Source organism: Opisthorchis viverrini, assembly GCF_000715545.1.
Source record: "Opisthorchis viverrini unplaced genomic scaffold opera_v5_20, whole genome shotgun sequence".
Lineage (NCBI taxonomy): Eukaryota > Metazoa > Platyhelminthes > Trematoda > Opisthorchiida > Opisthorchiidae > Opisthorchis > Opisthorchis viverrini.
In genome coordinates this window covers 2,953,113-2,977,979 of record NW_008751676.1, presented here as the reverse complement: position 1 = coordinate 2,977,979, position 24,867 = coordinate 2,953,113, and the positions used below count along the sequence as shown (strand labels likewise).

General features: G+C 43.9%; 2 protein-coding genes across 2 annotated transcripts in view; one reads left to right on the top strand and one right to left on the bottom strand.

Annotated features, from left to right (window-relative positions):
- The window catches only part of T265_01853 (hypothetical protein), a gene marked incomplete at both ends in the record, with an annotated part of 30,292 nt that extends 28,595 nt beyond the window's left edge, over positions 1-1,697 (top strand). The window contains one exon of the mRNA XM_009165963.1: positions 834-1,697. Within this exon, the coding sequence (XP_009164227.1) occupies positions 834-1,090 (257 nt within the window). The remainder of the gene's footprint in view (positions 1-833) is intronic.
- Positions 1,698-6,902: 5,205 nt separating this feature from the next.
- Positions 6,903-24,867, bottom strand: part of T265_01851 (hypothetical protein) — a gene marked incomplete at both ends in the record, with an annotated part of 67,628 nt that continues 49,663 nt past the window's right edge. The window contains 6 exons of the mRNA XM_009165961.1: positions 6,903-7,488; positions 11,237-11,346; positions 16,233-16,278; positions 16,824-16,909; positions 18,900-19,243; positions 22,463-22,539. Of these exons, the coding sequence (XP_009164225.1) occupies positions 7,234-7,488; positions 11,237-11,346; positions 16,233-16,278; positions 16,824-16,909; positions 18,900-19,243; positions 22,463-22,539 (918 nt within the window). The remainder of the gene's footprint in view (positions 7,489-11,236; positions 11,347-16,232; positions 16,279-16,823; positions 16,910-18,899; positions 19,244-22,462; positions 22,540-24,867) is intronic.

Sequence of the window (24,867 nt, the reverse complement as noted above, 5' to 3'; positions counted from 1 at the left end):
GCACTACCCTCCCCCCCCCCCAAACCATCGGTGAACGAAACTGCGGCAGCTACAACCACTGTACGACGACTACGTGGTTATTACAGCTGACAATGATGATGACCTATGTAGTCTCATTAGTCTGTATACGCTGAACTAACGTTTTCAAGACACCAACGATTATCTGCAGTTGGGTAAAATCACTAACACAATGGTCCCTTCACAGCAAGGTGTCGAATATTTAATGTTGCTGGTCTCGCTTGTCTCAAAGTCTCGCCTGTAGTTCCCGTTTATCGAGCTGGATTTAACAGAGATAAGATAAGCCCGTTACGTCGGTTGATATGGACGTGTCGGTACCAGACGAAAACGCCAGAGGACTAGAAAGGTACAACGATCAAGACAAGGATGACTGCACTGCGGGTACCTTCGAACAGACATCCTCACAGCCCCGCCACATTGCAGAGCAGATGTAGACCTGCATGAATTAGGGTCGCTCACTCAAACAACCGCTGAGTGATACCAGGGGTGATGCACGTATCATGCTTTCCACGAAATTTGTGTTCATTAACGGGACAGGCTTATCTCGTGGGATCTATCCGCGTACGGAAAGCCAAATTGGGGAATCTGCATAGTAATTGACATTCTACTGAAAGAACATGTCAGTTTGAGGAGATAATGGTATATCCTTATGATTTACTCGCTGTCGTTTTTACCATCTGTACTTTTTTGAAATGTGATGAGCAGCTGTTTTAAACATAACTGCATTATGACGCTTACCGATGGGTATTGTACATTAAGAATGTTTATCCGTGTTGTTTTGCCACGGACCATAACCTACATTCATTTCTTTCCAGAGCAAGAATTGGAAGCTCTGGACAACCTTCGGCCAGAGGCTGAGCGACAGGCCATGGCAGTTACCGATATAGATTATGCGAAGCGATTGGAAATAATGCGACTTGAACTGGATCCCGCACGTGACCGCAACAAATTGCAACAGGTTGATATCCGCTATGAGGAGAATATAAGCCGAGGAATGGACAAATATCGCACTCTTCATGCCATTCGACAAGGAAATACTAAGAAACGTGTGGAGCAGTTTGAGTCCATGTAGCGAACCGTGGGTTGGTCTTCGTACACGACTTCTCATATGTCAATTTCGAGCTTGCTAAGTACCCACCTGGGTTTGGCCGCAGTGCTTGATCTCCATGGACTTGTCACTCATGGCACGCATGGAACTATACCCTTTTTCTACTTCTTTCTACTGCAAGGGGCTCTGCTTTCATATGTTTTTTAGCTGCGGGGCGGCTCCGTTTCTTTGTGCTAGATATGTGTTCTGTCTCCCAATTTCCATTTAAGCTTTGATTACGGTGCTTCTATTCACTATTTTTCACTGATCCTCGCGCATTCCATCGATTTGATACGCTTCCGATTTCCAGCTATATAAGCTACATATTCTATCTGTGCCTTGCAATGATTCTACCCGGTACACGGACTTTAAGTGCCTTTGTTGCATTCCTTTCTCCGTACTGACACAAGAGAGGACTATGACAACGGGCTATTCCTGTTTCTACAGATCACCCTTACTAATACGTTTGTTTCTCCTCAGTTGGTTCATTTTACTACATTTTTGCAGCCATCTGGTTTACAGTACGTGTTTTCCTTTTTCCCTACTAAAGCTTATAAACCACAATTTTGGGTGTTCTGCATTTCCACTGACTGCGCTCGGTCCTCTTTCAAGCAATTGGTAGATTAAAGAAATTAGATTAGCATCACAAGGCCTCATCCGTTGTGTATAGGCCGTTGGCGACGCTGAATAGCTACGCGGCTGATTTTAGGGACCAGGGAGGTCAATACTTGGGATTACGCTTCATGTAAATTTCACATGTTTCAGTCGCCGGATGACACGTGTGAACGGTGAGGTTAGAATGCAAGCCGACGCACCAATGGCTCCTGGACTAGTTAGGACGTGGCCACTCTTGGTGGACAGATTCAAATTCGGAATCTCTTCGTTACCAGTCAGTTTTCTATATGATCCTTACTATATTCCCAAGAGTCACATCTAGTCTTAGTTCATCCTTATTAACGCTACTCTTCCAGCTCCTTGATTTGAACATAAGTAATCGTGTAATAGTTCCATTTTAAGATATATCCGCATCCCAACGGTTTTAGTGGGTATGTCAGTGGTGTCAGTCAGCAGCGGAAACAGCCACCCAATTGCCATGCCACAATGAAGTTGAGTAATGGAATGCAGGGTGGGGTGGAAAATTAGTGAAGAAACTTCGAATTCCGAAAAGCTTATCAAGAACAGGGTGTATACACTCATTCGTATGTCAATTGGGTTTTGACGTGACTCCTGGAACCCAGCTGAATCCCTCGTTTATCATGTTCTTAAGCAACTAAACATGCTCCACCAAGCCGCCTCATGTTTCGGTACGATATCATGATTGTATAGATGTAGTACAATACTGCTGAAGACTTTTCAGTTTAGTTTTTCAGAATGCAGATTGGCTTCAGTGAAAACGGTTTATAGATCTATATCCATGTGCCTTCAACCGAGAAGATATGTGCACGATACTTTTAATCGAATATATGTGCTTCACCAGAATTACCTAGATTTTCGAGGTTAAATTCAACCGCAATAGTTATGTTGTCGGGAACTGGTTTCTATATGGCTACGAGATGTGGCACTTGAAGCATTCGGCTTTCTGTGTATTTACAAAGCTTGACTCACAAAAAGCCTGACTTACAAAGCTTAGTAAGGCGGTAGCCGTTCGAGAGCACTGCACTTTCAGGTGTTGTTAGTGTCTTAGCCAATAGTCTACAGAAAAACTGCAGTCAGGTAAAGGTATCAACAATGTTGAAAAATCTCTGGGTTCATCACATTTTCCTCAGCTGTCTCGATAGCTGAGTCGTTCGTCGCTTGTGACGGGAGATAAGATAGATCATTTGCCAGCCATCTGGGAAAAAGACGTGGAAATGCCCAACGAATCGTTGTTATTAACACTACCTTGCAATCCCAGGTATATGTAGGCATAAAGCGAACTCGTGTTTTTGGTTGGTACCCATCTACACAAGGGTGTCTGAGCTGGTAATTAAGTCAACAAATGAGCGATAAACCGTACCTCTGAAAGAAAGTCGCTTCGAGACGAATGCTAGAATGTCTTCAAAATCCTGGTGTTCAAATGGAACCGGACGCAAACGGTCAATCAATTTATCACCTATACACTGTGTACCACAGGCATATTGGTTCCAGCTGCTACAGTTTCGATCACCGGAAAGTAGGACGTGAGGCATACAGCCAAGCCTTGGAGGTGATAGCTTTGCTACACGAGCGCCGCTGACCGTGATTGGGCCATTCCACCAGTGTCATTAACCGTTGGCGAGTTTCCCCGGGGTCCCCATCGAGGGAGGCGGCAGTTGTCAACCTAACGCAGTTTACTGGTTAGTGTTTCCATACTTCGGTGCCAGGTCGTACACTGTACACCTCGCTGTCGCTTGCACTCAGCACAGGGTTGGGCGAAAGAGCTCTGCGAGGCTGGCGGCATTCGGAATGTGTCCCAACTCCCGTAACCTGTGGAGCGTGAGTAATTCATCGATCGCAGGAGAGTTCCTTCTCCTCGGGACCATCTGGCTATCTGACGTTCCCACCAGACCGTTCCAATGCTTCGGAGGCACCGATGGTCAAACACTAACATTTTTCGCGTTCCTCTGCACATAGAGGCCACGTCTCTGACCCATGAAGTAATACTGATGGCACCTCCACAGTGTGAACTCTACCCTCGAGGGACAAACGTACGTCACGTCGGAGCCACAGATGTAGGAGGTTGGTAAAAACTACACTCCAGCCAGTCCACTGGAACTTATACAACTCCCCCAGATAAACACTTATCTACCACGTTGATTGGCTCGCCTACATGAGGCTTGAGTTTGGGTTCTTCCAGAGGCTGTGTTGAAGGAGACTAGCTGAACCGTTCTTTGAAGTGATCAACCCATCGCTCAAGACGACGATCGTATGAGTAAATTGCCGTTCCACCTTTCCTACATAATGTTTCGGGGCGAGATAGCCCAAGTGGTTAGAGCGCGAATTTACTGATTGGAAGGTTCGTGGTTCGAATCCGACCTCCGCCACTCGACTTCCCCTGTCTAGGCTTGGGCAACCTGGCAGTATCCTAGCCCTCGTGCTTCCTTCGGGTGGCATGGCAGCTAGGCACCGGAAGGGTGCTACAGCTGAACGCTTTCTTTCTTTCTCATATTGTTTCACTGACACCTGCCTTCTTTTGACCGGTTGATCGAATCAGTTGAAACGGTGCGGCTATAGCCTGCAGCGGAAGCCTTCTCCATCTGGTCCTTCAAAATCCACCAGCGTCCTGTCATTCTTCATGCGCACGCCACCGTAGTCGCCAGTTGCTGGCATGGCCCGATGGAAGTCGTCGGTAGAATCTATCCGATAGAACGAGTGGTGTGATCTATGGTTCTAGCCGAAAACTTAGTCGCTCTTCTCGATTTAGTTTGACACATTGCATTCTAGTTTACCCAGTGAGTGAAATGAGGTTTTTGAAAGTCAGCTACAATGGATTGTTACGCATTGGTTTCTATTCAATGGCTGCAGCGTTTCGTGCTCAATCTATGGGACGTTTTGTTGGCATTGACGATCACACTTTTTCTGGGTTGGAATCGGTTCCTTCGTCACCTCCAGGGTGTCCGCTAGGTGGGGGCTCCTTATAAAAAGCGAGAAGCTCTCCATGCAAGTCACTGGATCTGTATACACATTTCACGTTATAACAAGTACCAAGGAGACGAGGAACCGTAATTTGAAATTCATCTTCATTGCTACAGAATTTTACGGATAAATCGTGACTAGGTGCGAGATTTTTCTGCCTGGAGCTTCCGCAGGTTTGACTAGAAATGCGGGGGCATGAGTATCCAAATGTTACTGAGCAGATAATTCTGATGTGAATGCATGAAGCCTAGGTTTTGCAGCGTGCTTGCCGAACACGTGACTTAGTTGTCTCAGCAGATTAATCCAATTCAAAATTGCAAATTCTGTTTGAAACGACTAATCTGAACATTGGGCGATATAAATTCGGTCCCACAGGTATCTGATGTCGGCAGGAATCAAAATACTATTTGGAAAGTATCGGTATCTTGATTCTCACTTGAAAACACCCAGTCAACACACGCATCAAAGTTAGCACTCTCCAGAAGTTTCGTACAACGCACCACTAAGGGCACAGCACGAGGCTCACTGATCAGATCTTCAGAGTCAGACTGTCGAAAGAATTTCGGTCCTTCCACTCCTTTCGTCGTTTCAGTTCTTGAATTGATCTGTTTCGGAACTAATTAGATGTTAATTCTGACTGGTTACACTAACGTATGAAATTAGCAACAATAGCCATTTTCTCGCGTGACGACTATTAAAGTAAATTAATTAACTAGGTAAAACGCCATTTGTAATTAGATCACTGTGTTTGCAATGAACTGTTTTGGGGGCTAAAACACACCACCAATTAACCACACCGTACTAACACAGATTGGCTCTCATGTTCAGCTCCACTTGGTTAGAACATTCGTTTCTGTCACCTTAGTGATGTTCGTCCGGGATATAGACCAAGTAAAGATCTATTCACATTGTAATTGAGGTCTAGACGTTGGGCCATTGTAGATATTACTGATTGTCTAGCCACACTTACAGTCGACGCTAAAGTGACTAACATTGGTATATCGCAATTGATAAGATTAAGGTCGCACGCCTTGTTTTTTCACATTCGCTTGGTCAGCTGGGTAAAAAGAACTCACTCACTAGTCGCACACCAGTATGCACGGACTTGGGTAGACTGTTTATGAGGCTATGAAACGATTTCTGAGACATCAATTTTCCACGAATTCACTATCGAGGGGTATTCGGTGATGCATCACACAGCCCTACTGCAAGAGGAAATGTGGAATTTACCCTGCAAGGGAGCTCTCCAGGTCGGACAACGACCCGACTAGTTTTCATGAAGCTTCCGATTCGGTGGTTGGTATGGGATGTGTGATCAGTCATTGACAGTAAACAGGCGTCTCTAATGCGCCGCCGAACACCAGATAGCGATGATCAGCGCAACAAACGCATCGCGGTGCCCCATCCATCCAGCGAATCCGCTGTAACAACTCTTTTGTACGGCTATGTGTGTGTGAATGACAACCGCAAGTTTTCAAACCTGGAACTACATTCCCTATTAAGGCCAATCTCGCTTTTTCGAGACCTTTGGGGCGGATCATAACCGCCGTCATCCACTTCGGTAGTTTACAACACATTAAACTAGTTCAGAGGAAAGCTTACGAATACAAAGTTGAATCGGTGATTCGAATAGTTGGATAGTCCATTGACTATTCTAAAGTATGCTCACCGTACAGAGGGCTATACGGACAATATGTTTAAACCCGTGAGCCAAATTTTCACATTAAATCCTTATTTACTGCATATGAAATCAATGCGACACCTAAGTATAACCGGTCATTTCATGCAGAAAAACAAAATTCTAGCGAGTACAACAATCTCAGCTATTTCCTCTTCCTAATAAGCATTTGGGGGTTATGTACCACCTGTGACCGACAGCGTTTTTGGCAACATTCCGATGCATGCAAAGATTTGTGGTGAAAGCTCAGTGCACAAAAACGGTGTTGGTGAAAGATAGAAGAATGGAACTTTTTTCGAATTCCATGACATTTTGCTCAGTTATAATGAGCTAAGTGTTCGTTACCTGTTTCACCCTCACTATAGCTCACCACAGTCCAGACTTTATTCTTTTCAATGACCACGGAAATTTAACAAGGAAACTCTGATGGTCTACGTTAACATAAACTAAGGTAAGTCTATAACATTGAGCCTGACTAGATAAATTTAGCTCACCCAGATAAGCCATCAATCACAAACGGACAGTGGACAAGTATGTTTCAATGCAGCACTATATACAGGATGAAATAATCCGAGATAAAACAAAACTCGCGCATCTTATAGGTAAACAGTGGACTGGATTCATACCTATCAGTTGGGTGATTATAAAGGGTTTAAAACAACGGTATCGAGAGGGAGAGGAAGTAACACGCGCATAGAAAATGCTTACATTGTAACAAACTATGGATTATCTGGCCGGAGAGACTGACAGTTAATCCATACAAGTGAGGAACGTCTTGCCATCGTATAATCCATAAAAATCGCCGGATTAATGATCACAGTTTGGGATTGGCTAGATCTAGGAGTAATGGATTCAGCTAGCTGGTAAATAAAGAGCCATAATCACGCTCCCAAGTGGCTGGGGCTCGTTGCTGATCTTTCTTCCGCTTGCCTTGTCCACCGGTAGTCGGGGATAAAAAATCGAATTTCGAACGTGAGGCCTGATCCAACTCTGAAGGAGAGTCTCGTGGAAACAATTTGCGTTGATTGAAGTTAGTGTCATTCGGACCCGAGTGGAGTTCGACCGATATGTCATCCATGATCTCGGCAAGTTGCGCACGTGCAGAGATGGTCTAACAAATGCAATAGATTGGGTACATGTAAGTGCAAGAACAACCAATAAAAGTTCTAAAGGAACTAAAGGCCAACACATGTAGACGTTATTCGGGCGTCATTTCATGGCTGGAATAAAACGAATATTAACTAACAACTCAGAGTTGAGGACTTTACCCCCTTTTTTTCTTAGGCCCGCAAGAGTGACCAAACACAAAAGAATGCGTACTAATACAAGGAGACCTATTAACTCTCAGAGACTCTGACGACAAATAATCGCAAACTTCTAAAGGGGTAAAGATCGCTGCGGAAGTCATGGGATACTTGACTGCTATTTCTACGCCTGAAACAAAAATATGGTCGAGTGAACTGACCACAGCGCACCCCATAAAGGACTACCGTCGTCGTCCCCTCTACCTACAGACCACCCTCAGACGAAATCAACTTTATCCATACAAGTGAGGAACGTCTTGCCATCGTATAATCCATAAAAATCGCCAGATTAATGATCACAGTTTGGGATTGGCTAGATCTAGGAGTAATGGATTCAGCTAGCTGGTAAATAAAGAGCCATAATCACGCTCCCAAGTGGCTGGGGCTCGTTGCTGATCTTTCTTCCGCTTGCCTTGTCCACCGGTAGTCGGGGATAAAAAATCGAATTTCGAACGTGAGGCCTGATCCAACTCTGAAGGAGAGTCTCGTGGAAACAATTTGCGTTGATTGAAGTTAGTGTCATTCGGACCCGAGTGGAGTTCGACCGATATGTCATCCATGATCTCGGCAAGTTGCGCACGTGCAGAGATGGTCTAACAAATGCAATAGATTGGGTACATGTAAGTGCAAGAACAACCAATAAAAGTTCTAAAGGAACTAAAGGCCAACACATGTAGACGTTATTCGGGCGTCATTTCATGGTTGGAATAAAACGAACATTAACTAACAACTCAGAGTTGAGGACTTTACCTCCTTTTTTTTCTTAGGCCCGCAAGAGTGACCAAACACAAAAGAATGCGTACTAATACAAGGAGACCTATTAACTCTCAGAGACTCTGACGACAAATAATCGCAAACTTCTAAAGGGGTAAAGATCGCTGCGGAAGTCATGGGATACTTGACTGCCATTTCTACACCTGAAACAAAAATATGGTCGAGTGAACTGACCACAGCGCACCCCATAAAGGACTACCGTCGTCGTCCCCTCTACCTACAGACCACCCTCAGACGAAATCAACTTTAGCTGTTCCATTGAAGTCCCTTTCAACGTTCATTCCTCTCCGAGAGAATATCACTATCAGCCGGCCCTTCAGGCGGCTTTTCTATATGGGGACACCTGTGAGTACTGTACAGATGTCAGCCCTTCATCGCGTACCTGATGAACGTATCGATCTTTGGTATTCAAATGTTGAGTAAGGCTTCTCAAATCCTTCAAAAGGCCAGTAGTGCACTCCAGCGAAGAGAGTAACTGCACTGACACCCAATAAAACCGATTCTCTAAGCGGACAAGGTCAGTATTAACCAGCCGATCGATATCGCCTGAATGACGGAAACCGCATTTATGATTACACTAGTTCTCTCAGGGACAAACACCGCCAAGAAACGAGCGACTTCAATCTGTCTATAGAATGACCACAATATCGCCAAAGAATTACAAATATCACTGACGTATGTTTTAACAGCAAGAAAACTTTGAAGTTCAAAAATGTGAAAGCAACTGATCAACCTGACGCACCCCCCCAGATAAATCGAACAGTAAACCAAGGACAGCAGCACACACAGATAAGATGAAAAGCATTTAAGTAGGCGGGGCAGAAACTCAAAACACACCTGATGAGGGCTAATGGAGTTCGGCTGCTAACTGGTCTCGAAACCTGGCACTTACCATTACCAGACAACAAACCAGTTCTTCCTGCCACTGCGCACATTCTCCACTAAATTGTGTCTGAATTATTGTGCATGCAAACGGATCGATTAACTTTGTGAGTTGAAAAACACCGACAATGTTCGATCGACATTGCGTCTACTAGGTATGAAGTGAAATGTGACCAAAGGCTAACAAACGATCCGAATTGGCAACACAGCGGTAACAAATGGCAAGTTACGCAATAAAAATTAGGAAATGTGCCGTTTCGTTAACTAAAACTGCCTGCCTAAAGTCCGGATTTTAAAATTAGCAAAAGATATGGTGAGGATCAGTCCGTATAAATTACCCCCAAGATTCCGAAAGCACATTGTTAATACTTGGAGGTGATATTTGAAAAGTCTCACGGGGTTCTGAAAACCCACTGTCCGGCCATTGAGTATAGAAGAGCATAGCTGTGTGTGCTTGGTGATACCTCGTAGGCGAGTTTGCGGATCAACATGGGACTGCGTTCTACTGTGATATACCTGTGTAATGCTACCTATTATCAAGAGCACAAATTTGCACAAATAAGGTATAGGACAGCAGATTGCCCATGGTGAATCCAGTCTTCATGTAGTGGGAGGGCAGGCACGACTACCATAAGAAGGAAGGAAACCATACCACAAATATAAGGGAAATTATGTTCGGCGTATCACGCAGCAGGTTTGCAAAAACCAACCTAAATCACAACACCTTCAAGGAGTTCAATAACCCAAAAGTGGCCTGGTAACAGCTTGTGTGTATACATTTGTTCTTGGCGATATATTTTCTCGAATACCCCACTATTCGTTTTAGTAGCATACGTAAATGAAGAAGGGAAGCTGGCGGAATTTACGTTTTCACACTCCCAGAGACGAAACCAACCACGAGTGCATGACAGAGTGACAGCGCAGTGAACGGAAAGACGCTAAGGTGGGCGTTGCTGAACGACACCACAAAGGTGCTCACGTACGCACACAAACACAAGACAAGTACAGTCGAAGATGTACCCTAATAAGTGAGTCATGTGAAAAGTCCGGTGTAGGTCTGTTGGACAACCCAATGAGCACGTGGAAGCGCCTAACGAACACACACAGGATAACCACAGCTAAACTGATGACTGAAACTAAAATGCTGTGGAGAATGTGTACCATGCGTTAAAGTTGCGATCGTTTGCAAACATGTTGCAGCTTGATTGCAGATTTTCCAAATTAACATACAGCTTTTTACCTTGTGTCACACATGGATTCCGGGAGCTCGAACACCCCATTTCATAGCTTTTGTCGATTTCGCTACAATGTTGCAGCTTGATTGCAGATTTTCCAAAGGAACATCCAGCTTTTTACCTTGTTACACATGGATTCCGGGAACTCGAACACCCGATTTCATAGCTTTTGTCGATTTCGCTACAATGTGTTCCTGTGGATTTACAGCGACGTGTCATTTTCGCCTATGTTCGGAACTTTTGTTAACAGTATGAGACGAGGATTTCGTACCATATTCGAAGTCAACTTACGCCAAGAAGCAGTCGGTAGTTGAAACAACTGTGCTGGGTCGGAGATGAAATGCAATCAAGATTTCCCAGTCCTCTCCCACAAAAGTAAACCCATGGATCCGCGATTTCCAGTTTTTCCGCAATGAATACCACTTTGCAGATTGTCTTCACACCACAAAGCCTTCCCGAAAAATATTGGAAACACAAACCTAGTGGCTTCTTAAACAAGACAGCCACACTGTTGTACGGTAAGCAAGCATCAGCGTTCACCAGCCAAATGCGGGCACCAACGGTGATTCTAGCATACAGAACTCCATTCAGTAAGCAGTGAATACAGATTGTACGAATATTGTACTGTTACTTATGGCATGCATATACACGGTCAAAAACTCACCTTGTCACGTTGCTGAACAAAAATGTCGCTGAAATCAGTATTGTATGAGTGTAAAAGCCGATCTTCTTCCTCCAAAGCACGGCCACTTTTTCTCTTGTCATGGCCTTCACCTGAATAAACAGTAAGGAGGGAAAGATGAACCAGAGAATTCATCNTAAACAGTAGGGAGGGAAAGATGAACCAGAGAATTCATCTCGTTGGAAACAAGAAAGGGTTCGTTTATCACTGTGCTTTTCCGATAACCAAAGAACAAACAAGGATTGATAGTTACACAGTTCGGAACAGACTACCAGTGTCTCTGTGACGCTGTGACCACCTTCACAATTTGTACACTCAACACCAAAAAAGAAGGTAAGTGTCATACATTATTCATTCAAATCTTCAAGCGGAGTCAGAGTTGAAACCGATTTGAAGCAAACCAAAAGTCGTTAACAAGGGACATATGAATGGAGAGTCACAACCACACCACCAATAAATGTTAGGGTCACTTCATTCTTTCACCAATTAGTTCCCGTGTAAAGGAAAACCGAACGAACTAGGTGAATGAATTGGGTGAAGTAAGGAGAGTATGAGAAGGTAAATTGCAGTGTGGATGTGAAGGTTAGATTCAACTTGCGCACGCGAAATTTTCAGTCGTCAAAATCAAATCCATTGTGGAAAAGCAGTCAGTGAGAGCTGAGGTTCACAGATGATCAGAAGTCAATCGTTTTCGATTTCACGATGGCTTGCAGTGAACGCAGCACGGCAACAACTGAATACACGGTTGAACAGGCACATCAACAAAGATTGGTGGAAACTTGTTCGCAACCTATTTAAGATGCCCCGAAAATGTTTAAGCGATTATCCTGACGCATTGGTTGAAAATGGCTGTCATTAGAAAGTAGCGCTGAACTTCCCCACTTTTGATGGCGTTGTGGGAATTGAACAGGATGCGGTGGGCGATCAATCAAAACCAGTCCGATAGTAACATACTGAAAGCTCGTACATCAAAGTGGCAAACCAAAGACTGTCTCCACATGTACACAAACAGGTGTGGTGAGAAAAACCGGAAAAAGCTTCCCCCGACTAAGGTCAATAAATGCTTGACATGGTCACTCAATTTGCGGTTAGTTTAGTTTATTGCTTTTCTAGATCCCATCGTAATATTTATCATGAAAGCTACCTTTGGATAGTCGAGAAATCAGTCAACGTACCACATGTGGTCAACGCGGTTTTTTTCGGTTGTGACGAGTATAGACCTAGCGTAGTTTTTCGGAAGTATCCAAACCACATAGCCATTCAATAATAGCAGGCAAGAAGAACGCTAGCATCCCCTTGAATAAGAACGGTCTGAGTTCGTCTACACTGTGAACTTGCAGCCTACAAAACGCTCCTCATTATTCAGCTGCAACTTAGGCGACTATGCACTCAAAACCGTGCAAATAACAAGACTTATTCAGATACGCTGGATCGTTCAGCCGTAAGACCCTTTCGGAACCGAACTGCCATGCCAGCCGAAGGTTGCATGAGGGCTGGGATAATGCTAGGTTGCCTAAGCCTAAACAAGGGAAGTCAAGAGGCAGAGGTCGGGTTCGAACCGCAGACCTTCCGGTCGGTAAATTAGCGCTCTAACCAATTGGGCCATCTACGTTTGAAGCCATGCGAAAAGACGATGCTATGCAACAACATTAAACCTACTTCCAGTTAATGATCGGAACAAGTGTTTCTGTGGAGCAGGACCGTTACCTAATTGGATACGTTTGAAGGCATGCGAAAAGACGATGCTATGCATCAACATTAGACCTACTTCCAGTTAATGATCCGAACAAATGTTTCTGTGGAGCAGGACCGTTACCTAATTCAGCGCACCAGGATTTCCGCGACAGCCGAACTTGGCTATTCCTTATTTGTCATTGTGAAGTGTGCAATACTGTGGTACGCAGAACGAAGTTCCATTGTATTGATTGTGCCGATAGTGGTAAGCAGCTTTCTGGGCCCAGACGTCGAACTTGATCATAGTTAATTCAATTACTTATACCGTATACTCATGTCACTCCTTATCTTACCCGGTGATCTTCGCACACCACTTGGAGTAGTAGTCAGTGACCCCAAAAAGTTTGAGTGTGAGAATTTCCTTTGCATTTCTGGCTGCTCATTCCATGTATTCTCATCTGTTCTAGACTGGATCAAAGTTACGTCTGCTTCGAATAACGCTTTCATGATAATAAGAAACAACACAGTCCCACATATTCCAACATATCTTTGTGCATTGCCCGTCAGACACATGGTCCAGTTCCGGAATAAGAATGTACAGGGCAAGGCCTGACCCTACTTTCTTCAGAAAGCTACCAGGTTGGTGCAACAAAAGGACCAGCGTTAGTTCCGTTTCATTCAAGATGATATGGTCTTATCTTTTTCGACACAGTGCACATTATCGGAGTGTTTCAGGTCGTGTGATCAAAACATTAATGAGCACGTTGTTACTACCACCGACAGTAATCCTAATGATTAACTGACATCTATGAGGAAAGAACGGTGCATGATGTTCCGTTCACCGAGTTTGACGGTTGGGTTACAAGGAAACAGTGCCCTAAGTGAAGTGTCAAAGGAAAGAGGAAGCGCGGAGACTTCTTGCAGAAAGCCTTATGTCCTACAGGGCAACAACCAAGAACGAGTGTTTACCCTTCCAGACAGCGACAAAATAAACACATCTAAGCCTTACTTACAAAAATTTCAACCAGGCGGTACCGTTGGGAAGCGACAACATGCTCGTCCTAAGAACCAGTTACGTACAGTTTTTAACTACGTGCAAGGACCACACAAACAGAGTTTGACTACAGCCACATTTATTCCGGATTGGCACGTTATGGTACGGCTTCTGTGAAGCTTTCCAACCGTAAGCATTGGGAGCCGAAAACAACGAATTTGTTTTGCGTTGGGCATTCATGAAACACTTTCCAACGATTTTTGTTTGACAATACTTACTTGCTGCTCCATGGTATCTGATCCATTACCAGGTACTAACATACGCACCGCCCGCTTGTGTACGCGCTGCAGCCAGTTAAAGTCACATGCAACCGATGATCAAATGTTCAGAAGCCTTTGGGGTCTTCAGAAAGGATGGCCAATGTTGTGCAGTCCGCAAAGTCAAATATTTCTTACAGTCTTCTATGTACACGACCGTTCAGCTTCCGGAATGCCTCTTATGACAACACAAATGATGGAACTGGCAGGAACTGCTATCGTTACGACAATGAGTGAACTGAATTCTTTCATCGCAAGTTAACTTTCAACCGTCCGATGAATTCTGCGGGAGAATGTCCACTTACACAAGGGCAAATTACGCACACTCTCTCGAATTTGATCAAGTGAAAGTACCGTACACTGTGCAAGTGAACGTGTTGCGAAATAATTTCAGAAAACCTCATATCGTGTTATTGACGGCATGCGACAAATAATCTGAACAGGACCCACACACACACACAGGCAGGCGCGCACTCACACAAACACACGTGAAACTCACATTTACGCCTCCGAGAGGCAGACGTGCCCATGCTAATAGATGATGGGGTCTTGTCTACCGGTAGCTCGCCTACCCAACAGACAAGTGATGTTAGAAGCGGTAACAGCAATATAAAGAAACACGATATGCGTTATTAGTAGACATTAAAGGGAAGTAGAAAGAGAAGAATATACGGATAACTATGAAGAACCTTGTCGGCAGGAAATCAATAAAATTGCAACAACCATCTACCAGAAACGAACCTGACGAGCATTGCTAAATAGTTAACGAGTGACAAAGTCGTCTCAGTCAATTTGCTGTAGGAAAGAATTACGGAAACAAAAGGTGGTGTACAAGGCTCCCAAAAGACAGGACAGAAAATCTTTTGTATGTTTGGTAATGACATACGTCAGACGAACTTGGGTGCTATGAAAGCGGTTCATTTTGGATATCTCGATATGAATATCAAGATACTTTCATTAGAGACAGCAACATCGGTGTCGACAGCGCTGTTTGTACGGATCCGTACAAAATAGACTGACGTATCCAGTCGAAGCCTTTGTTGCAAAACAGCTGACAGATGCTGACATAGTCACAAACTTCATGCAACCATCCAGCTCTTCACGTGGAGGACCAGGTCCAGTTCGTCAGAATTCAATACATTAATTAACCCGATAGAGGGACTGTGAGTTTAATAGTGATACTCACAGCAGTGAAGCATCGGTGTTGAACACTGATGTTATGCTGTCAATAATGATGACGACGACTCGTAGTCCAACTGGTCATAGAGGTGGACAAAATAATGCACCACGACTAAATGCAGTCCTTCATAGCAGGCAAGACGCCTCAGTAAGGACGCAACATCAGACTGAGGATCATTAATTTACGTCATTAACATGGCAATGTGTGAAAAGCAACGGGATGGCGTCACAAAAAGCGACTGATACACGCTATTGAATTTTGAACCACGGCAAAGAAAAAACAGGTTGACTGTTAGTGTCTTTACGGCGGTGAAGCATCAGTGCCAACACTGATGTTCCTGTCTTTGATGATGATGATGATAATGATAATGTTAGTGTCTTCATTCATTTTCACCATCAAACTTCATGCATAAATGTTCCGCAAAAGTGTAAAGCAACCAAGGTGATAGGTTTGACCTATCCCAACTTGACGCGTAGCGGCAAGTTCGGTGTTCTAATCATGGTGTTATTAATCCCTTAGCTATGCGAGCGGATACACCTCATCTGCACGAACTATACCGGATCGGTTTCCCCACACCAGCAAAAACTAGGACTACAAAATAGGCAAATTTTGATTTGAGCCATTTATGGTCTACAAAGAAACCATGCAATGTTGACTCATCAGACAAGAGTTGAAACCGTTGGGGAATTACACGTAAGAGCAAAATGGAAAGCACAGCCGGGTCACCTTATAAAACAAGAAGAGATACACCTGGCGCATGAATAAATCGCGCACACATGTCATGATCATACCACTGTAAAAAAATACACTTACTAACAATTCGTTGCATACTTCTAAAGCACAAAAGTTCATCCACGGCCTGGAACGATAAAGAAATAATGGGACACGTGAGATAAAAAAATTTGATCATGTGGACCATAACGTTGAGTGTATTCTGTTTTCCGTGACGACCAAGGTTCTTGTGATTTATTCAGTCGATATATTGTTTATGTAGTATGGGTGACCAAGAGTCCACAATGAGCACTACTAGCATAGGTTGGTTTTCGGCTGAATATTCTCATAAAATATGAACAGACGGGACAAAAGTTAATAGTTTCCATGTGACGTTTTTCTGTAAAGAAGAAGGATTTCAACTGTAGTTAAAAATGCAAGTTATTGCTGGCTAGACCAAAAGCTATAATACCTCAGTTTCAGAAGGAAGCGTCAGTAAGATCCGCTACGTGATTTATCGATCGACAGCGATTTCATTGACTTTAAAGTGGTACGGTAACTGCCCTCAAGCCAGGAGCGTAAAAACGACTGAATGATTAGCAGACAAGGAGCCGACCCAAAAAAAGGTAGGGCACAGTAACTTGAAGGACGGAAGTACCAAAACAAAACCCAATCGGTGATTGTTGTACGTACCTTTGCAGAATCCGTCTGAGAATACAAACTGTCGGTGAGGGAATAGCTGCTTTCCGAGCGCAAGACACCAAGCCCAGAGTCACGATCTACCGAGTGAACAACAGAAACTATCATTAAAATTCTTCCTGATAGGCAACTAAGCAGTGGGATTTGCAATGGACCTAAGGATAATGACCAGCTTGACTTCTAGGTCAGCGCTAGTGGTGCAGAGAAGAGATGACGATAAAGCCACACTAGATTAACTGGTGTATACCATTTCCAAGGAATGATGAGCGATATTCAAGTAAAACGGTTGTCATGCATTAGCATACAGCCATTCCGTCCAAAAAACATACAGAATTTCACTAACCTATGAAAATAGCGTTTCAATAATGATGAGGCACTTGGCATCGTAAAAAGAGGGTCAGGAATATCCGATAAATTTCCCACAGTTGTAGAACACTCCGGCCTTATCCTTTGTGGTATGAGGGTGCACCGGCGCATGCTATGTGTATTATATCGCTGTGGATGTTTCTGACTATCGCTCAGCTCTAATCCGCAATGCTGCCGAAGCAAACGATGACAAAATAAAATACCTGGATTAGGGATTTACTGTCGAATTATAGTTTTGCAGTAACAGTGCCACAAGATTGACTTGAACGGGAAGCTTGATGATGTTCGCAGACTCGCTTTGTGTTCCCGAATGACATGCGGTGCATGTAAGACCAGAATTAGTTCCAGATTTCTTTTTTGCCTTTTGTTCTTCGAAAGCATGGTCAAACCAAGGCCGGTTTTCAACGCAACCAAGTAAGCAATAATCGTTCAGATGTAACATCAATACCATGCCACCCCAGGAAAACATGAGGCTATATAGGAGCAGTCCAGATGCTGAGGCTGGGTTCGAACCCCGGAGCTTCCGGTTGGTAAGTTCGCACCTTAATAACCGAAATATCTCGAGCTCGAAAGTGCTTGCAGGATTGTTTTTGCACATACAACTCCTATTGGTCTATATTTAACGCATTGAGCGGAATTTTCAGTAGCATCAAATTAGTTGTAAAAATGTGTGAAACCGAGAGAGATTGATAGGGTGGTGGTAGATTCTAACTCCATCAAACGACTTCAGGTGATAGCTCGGGAAACGCATACAACAGTCACCGCTATATCTTATTCAACCATAGCATGTGCTGTAGAGCATGTACTACAAACCACTTGATAGCACCGTGAGATCGTTGTGATTAGTGAAGTCAGGGCAACTATGCAGGCTCACTTCTGCGTTGGATGTGCGATCATCGATTTTCTGTTCCACCTGTAGCTAGTACATGGTATTTTGTTGCATCTTGCGGATATGGCGGCGTGATGTCTTTAGAACTTCACTGAAAACCTTAGTATTACTAATTTTTCTGACAGTCGTCCCTTTGCACCGACATTCCAATGCGATGGGCATCCGCCTGAGCCTGTTGGCTGCATATTTTTCTGCAACTCTTCACGTAGCTTCAGTAGCTGCGATCAACAACTCTCAACAATACAGCACTAGACTACTCTGTGTTCTCCTCACACGAGCTTGAGAGAAGAGTATTCCGCTCGAGTATGGCCGATCAGCCGTCACCAAGCGCACTGCGCTGAGGTCATTGTAGCTGCATGCTGTCCAATGCTTCCGCGGAGTTGAAAGGATATGCGAAATGTCAACACCTCTCAAGAGATCCTGGGCACCGCCATACATACACGTGCACTCAGTAATCAGTTTTATCAATATCAGTGAAAATCTTATTTACGAATTGTTCGAATCCACAGCACACTTGTAGCACTGCCCAAGGTTGCTTCACAAACTAAGAAAAGTTTAAGCGGGCGCTAGACCAAGTTATGCCTAGCTGTCACTTGCATTCAGAGCAGAAAATGAGTTGACAGACTTCTAGTCACATTAGTACGTCCCTTAAACTCTTCAGGAGGCAATGTGCGTCCTGCTCAAAGACGGAGAGACGGAGTCCCAAGCGGGGCATAAACTCAGATCAATTAAACATTAGTGCAGCAACTGCTGAACTGAGGTATCACATATCCGTCACATTGAACAGGTAAAATCACACACCACTATCAACTAACCTCGATCTCTAACGTTGGATGGTACACCTTCATTAACCCATCCAGACTTGGAAGGATCGAAGAAGGGTGTTTTGGAAGCGATATTGGGTATTTGTTCTTGTCCAGGCACACCGTAACTCGGATTGGCTTCCAGGCCTCCCAGAATTAGCTGCAGTCGTCCTCCAGGCACGGTACCACTTCCATGCTGTAGTGGATCAGGATTAATGGAGTCATACAGCTTCACGTAGACCGGATGATAAGGTTTGCATAGATTGCTTATGTCATAGCCCGCCCCCGATAGAGCAGCGGAGACGCGGTCGACAGAAAATAACCACTCCTCGTGCAAATCCAATTCGGTCGGATAACTGGGCAGGGAGGGGAAGTTGTAGGATGGCTTCCGTAAAAACCATATCAGTGAAATGATCAATATATTAGCGCTCGAGCCAATCGATTAAGAAACCGACGAACTTTGCCCCATTGCGGCTGGCCGATTTGGTCAGATTAAATCGGACAATGTGCAAGAGGACGTCACTGTGACCAGTGAAAGAAGAATGAGTTTAAATGTCCTGGTGTAACGGCGATACTACTGATGGGGAGGCACGCGAGTAGTATGTGTTGTTTGTAGAATTTCGCTTTGCGTCTTTTGAAAAGGGGAGATCTGTTGCGGAATTCATGGAGCCACTTTGTAACATTTGCTTGGATTTGACCGACGAATTAGTGGAGTCAATGAATCTCCAGGAAATTTCATGAAGACGCGTTCGGGAGAAGATGGGTGTCCAGTTTTTGTAAATAAGATGCAAATTAGAGTTTTGCTTCCCTGTTCAATGGTCTGTAAACGGTCAGTTGGCATTTCCTAATAAATAACTCCGCAGCGAAGGCCTTCTTCCTTTCACTAGTATCATAGGTCAACCATGGTTGTGCATTGTGGAGATGACGTAGTGGCGACACACGGTGTGCACTGACGGCATTCAGTTCCAGTCAGAAATAATGACATAGTTGTTTGAGGAGACCACTACACAGAAGGGAACACGCTCAGGCGGTCCACTGAAACTTTAGGACCCAGAGAGAACCTCACAAACGAACCACTTATTCCATTTACCTAGTGTGTAAACAGACGTATGTTTCTATTTTACTAAACAATTGCTAGGTAACGCAGACTAATCAGCTGTTTTATACGACCATATGAATAAGGTTAATCGTAAGCAATACATGTGTGGTACATGAGTGAAATACTGCAGAGCTTATCACTTCCGCATTCGTCTAGAATAACTTGGTATTTTAGGAACATCGAGAATGATAAGACTGAATACTTCCCACACCTTGAGTTCTATTTGATTCTTTGTCATAATGTGCAGTAACCACTGAAATCAACCATTCAGTCCGCAGTTTCTGCAGTCGATTAGCTTGGTCTCCACCTAGTTGATATGGAATCAGTTCATTATTCCCATTAGATCCATAGAGCTCCGGACAGCTCAGTGGTTAAGGCACGAAATTACTGACCGGAAGATCCATGATTCGAACTCAGTCCCGATATCCCGACTGCTCTTGCGTAACCTGGAATTATCTCATCCCTTGTGCTTCCTTCGGCTGGAATGGCTGCTGTGCACCGAAAGTGTGTTACAGCAGGACGATTATCAATTGTCATTCTTAGATCCATAGAATGGGCAGACTTTCGTTATGAATTGGAGATTCTAAGATCGCATCCCCAAGTGCAGTATGAAATGCAAATGATTCACAGACGGTGTAGCGTGAAATTTGGCTTCTACGCAATGGTCTTCTACTGCTTTCCTTATCGAGACCGACCATCTCACAGGTGGTCAGTCTTTTGTTATCGCTTTAGAAAACGCTGAGCAAAGGAGGGAAACTCAAGACTAATTTCTTTATGACAACAAAACGCTGTCCGATAGACTTAGGAGTGCGTATTTCATATTTGGAGAGAATGGTGCTTTCCGCTGAAGCCATAGTCGGTGGAAAATTTCGTTTTCCGAATATAGTACGTGCGATCAGTCTTACCGTCATCCAGCTGGCAGCAGGGTCTATCCTTGAAAGTACATCCGATTGTTTGGATTTTATTTTCCTATTTTGTTTGTTACGGTTAATATATGAACTCTGTTTTAAAAAGCCGACGACATATGGTGCACGCCAAAGCCCTTGGTGTTGAAAGGCATTGTGGCCTGATGGAAGAGGTCAATCAGTTGCATGAGACTGAGGCCAAACAAAGGAAGCAGCTAGTATAGAACCCCCCCCCCCCACCGGGGAATCCGAAAGACATTAACGCAAAAAGATTGTCCCAACCTTGCGAAGGTATTGATTACCAAGTAACCAAACATGAAAAATGAACTGCATGAGTGCTGACACGTCGTGCAATCGGTAAGTCCACTGCGCTCTAAAGTAACAAGGTAGCCGAATGTACGAAGGCGCACAAATACATACATAATGATACACAGAACAACTGTGAAAAAAGTGGATCAGAACGTGAATAATACGACGTAGTACGAACTAACAGGACTACACCAACACATGAACTGGAAATTTGATAATAAATGATTTGACAGTTGACCATAAACATTAATGCGAACCAAAGTGCTGCGGCTAGACGTGCGCAACATGATTAGGTTGTTGAAGTGAGTCAAAAGTGTACGAATAATCCACTGGTTAGATACATAATAATAACAAAACCAGTGTTCAGCTGTAACAACCCTTCGATGCCGAGCTGCCACGAAAAAAGTACGAGGAGTGAGATATGCCAGGGGGCCCAAACCTAGACAGAAACAGTCGAGATACCGGGGTTGGGTTCGAATCAACAGTTCTGGTCGGTAAGTTGGCATCCTGACCGCTGAGCTACCTCAAACTACGATTAGATACAAATAGATGCTGTCAGCACGGTTCACCCAGTCAGGAATATCGAGTGTGGTTGACATGTGTTGAGACTCTACCGAGGACTACTACTATTTGAAAATAACATTTTGAGCAGCTGGGACATGGGACCACAGTACAAAGGTTAGAGGAGTAGGGGACATAAGAAAGATAATGATATGGGTTACAAGGATTAATTCTACGGAACCGGATCATTTCGAAGCCTCATTGTTCCTGTTTTTCTGTGAATACGAGACTAGCACACACGCAATCACTAGTGATACGAACTAAATACTTTACCACTTAGGCTTTCAACTGGTTGCGGGAGCAATGTACAGTCGTACAAAAGATGACAGGCCGTATATAATTGAATTGAATAAATAATGTACGACTAGTGAAGCGAAGAAGTCACAGTAATGTGGTAGGCTGGTGATGGGAGCTTGTAAACTCAATTGTCAGTTCCTTCATTGTTTGATAGCTACAAACTGACATGCTATCTTGGTGGTTCCAACTGCAACTACTGCGATACCTTTGCAACCTAATAACGAAAGGTTACCTTCCAAAAGCATATAACTCCAACAGGCGACCATCTCGCTTGGAGGCGCTGCATTCAGTTTTGTTACAAAGATCACTGACAAATATCGTAAACAAATGGACTTTTATAGAGAAGGACGAGTGTTTGGAGAAACTTTGACAGGAACATAGCTGCGATGAACCGTGAAACTCACCTTTCTGTCGTGTTCGATCGGTTAAATGCAACGTTGGGTAAAAGATATGGTGCTTCAGCCTTTCTTGCCTCAATCACCTGTGACACAAAGGGAGAACACACATAAGGGTTAAGGTGCAAGTCTTCACAACAAAATTAAACAAGATTAACCTTCTATGAGTAGGTTGGTTGTTTATAATAGTTTCACTTCTGAAGTTTCGTCCGAGTGACCCCGTCTTCGTACCCTGAAAATAGTGACCCACACCTGGGTTTCGTTTTCGAAGATCAACCAGACATGCATGTGATATCGTTCTGCGCGGAGACTCTTGTATAAATCACAGAGTGGACTACATCCTCAAGAAGTGAGAAAAACAGTGGACAGTGAGGTTTATAAGGAAAAGATAACCAGACCCACCACTCACATGTTGAGAGAAATCAACAGTAAAATAATCAGTTTTCGTACTTGGTTCCACTACAGACCCCTAGCATTAATGATTAGAATTTTTCGTGTTTAAATCGGTCTCCTCAAACTTCTCGTCAGATGACGAAATCTCTGGGCACAGTATTAAGCCTTAGTTCACTGGAGCGAAAATGATAAACTTTACACATGGTGCCGAAATACCCGTGGGAACGCCTTAAACCGACTGCTCATTCGTACTACCCGCTTATGTCACCGATACGATATGTTCATCGCTGCAAGCAGCAAACGGCAATTAGGCGAAACACTCATTAAACAAACCACCACAGTGAAAAGGCGTCCCAACGGCCAAAAATACGTCGTGGCAACAATTCTATGGCCGTTTAGCTGGACCCTCAACCGCGCTATATCCCGGGCTGTTCCGATTGAGTAGCTGCGCAACGGCTAACAACTATTACTTATCACATCGATATTGAGTTGCGGTTCACATTCTGCCCACGTTAACCTTTTTACCGAATTACTAGCCCGTTGAATTACACACTGATGCCTACGAAATCTCTGTCCTACATAAACAGTTACTAGCCTGCTACCGAGTCCTCGGAGACCCGTAAGGTAACTAAAGTAAAAATTTTAGGGATCAGATCGATCCGAGCACGGATTCATTCATGGCATGAGATTTCTCTACCACTCGCTACAAAATTAGTGCCCTCGACACAGCATCAGGATTAACAGGGGAGTCTCAAAGAAGATTAATACCGCCTCCAACGTTATCAGTTGCACCGACAGCATATCAACGTAAACAATGTTCGTGAAAAATACTAAATGCGTTTGTGACAGTCGACGTAAAAGAAACCACCGACCTTGGTTAAACGACAGCAGGATTCCTTACCGTAAGACCCCGCCCTAATAAGTCTTCAATCACGGGTCGATACTATCAGCACTAACAACCACAGTCATTCACGCGTTTAACCGACACTTCTCTGGTCAGTGACTTATATTATAACCATTAATAACGCTACCAGCACGTGTGCGCGTACACACTCAGAGGTCAAAAAGCACATAATGGCATCGGTGGCACATGGTTTTAACGCGACGATTGCACATACTATATATGCTTATATAGGTTGACAGCGTCCGCTTCACCAGAAACCAACAAAATACTGAGTTCGCCAATCGAATAGACTCACAGCAAACCATCAGGGCAAGTGCGTGTATGTGTAGTGCAGTACTCTCTCCTCGAAGGTGAAGATTCCCCTTCGAGGACAACTTCGGAGGGAAAATTTTGTTTGACAGCTATTCTTCTAGAATCGGGGAATTTCCGTCCCAAAAATGACCGGTTCAACCTCCGAGAGGAAATATTACGAGGTAAACAGGTTAGGCACCTGACCCAGATTTACTGATTTACTGTCACACTAGCCACTGCTGAAACACCATTCTACCACAACAGCTGATTCGTGATTTGGATCAAATTGGATTGATTGATACATTAGCCCAGGATACGCGCACAGTGCCACGCAACGGAACACGACAAAGCTGCAATATGAACTGAAGGCAAAGAAACAAGAACCCAGGATGCTTAATAACTCGATACCTATCCGAAACGGCAATAAACAATCACAGCAAACCAAAAAGGTTGATGACGTAGCCTCTGGTTGCACAAGAGACCATTCTGAGAAAGGAACGCCAGTTACCAATTTAACAGAGACTAGATAAATAGCTAAACACGATTAGTATCGGATACACTTTCGCTTTGAATATTCCAATTCTTACGTTGATATAAGATACGCCACGTTGAAGATCAATTTTGCAAAGAACATGTGCACTGGTCACACGGTACCGATATACAACAGAGAAACACTTGAAAAAGCCCACTGGTACTTCACACGGAAAAAATTCAAGACATTAACAAGGTATCGATTATTCTCCAATCACACTAGAGTGGCCCGGCTCTGGTATTTACATGGTACTCAGTGTATACATTGACCAGGATCACAGCAGAACCACTAATG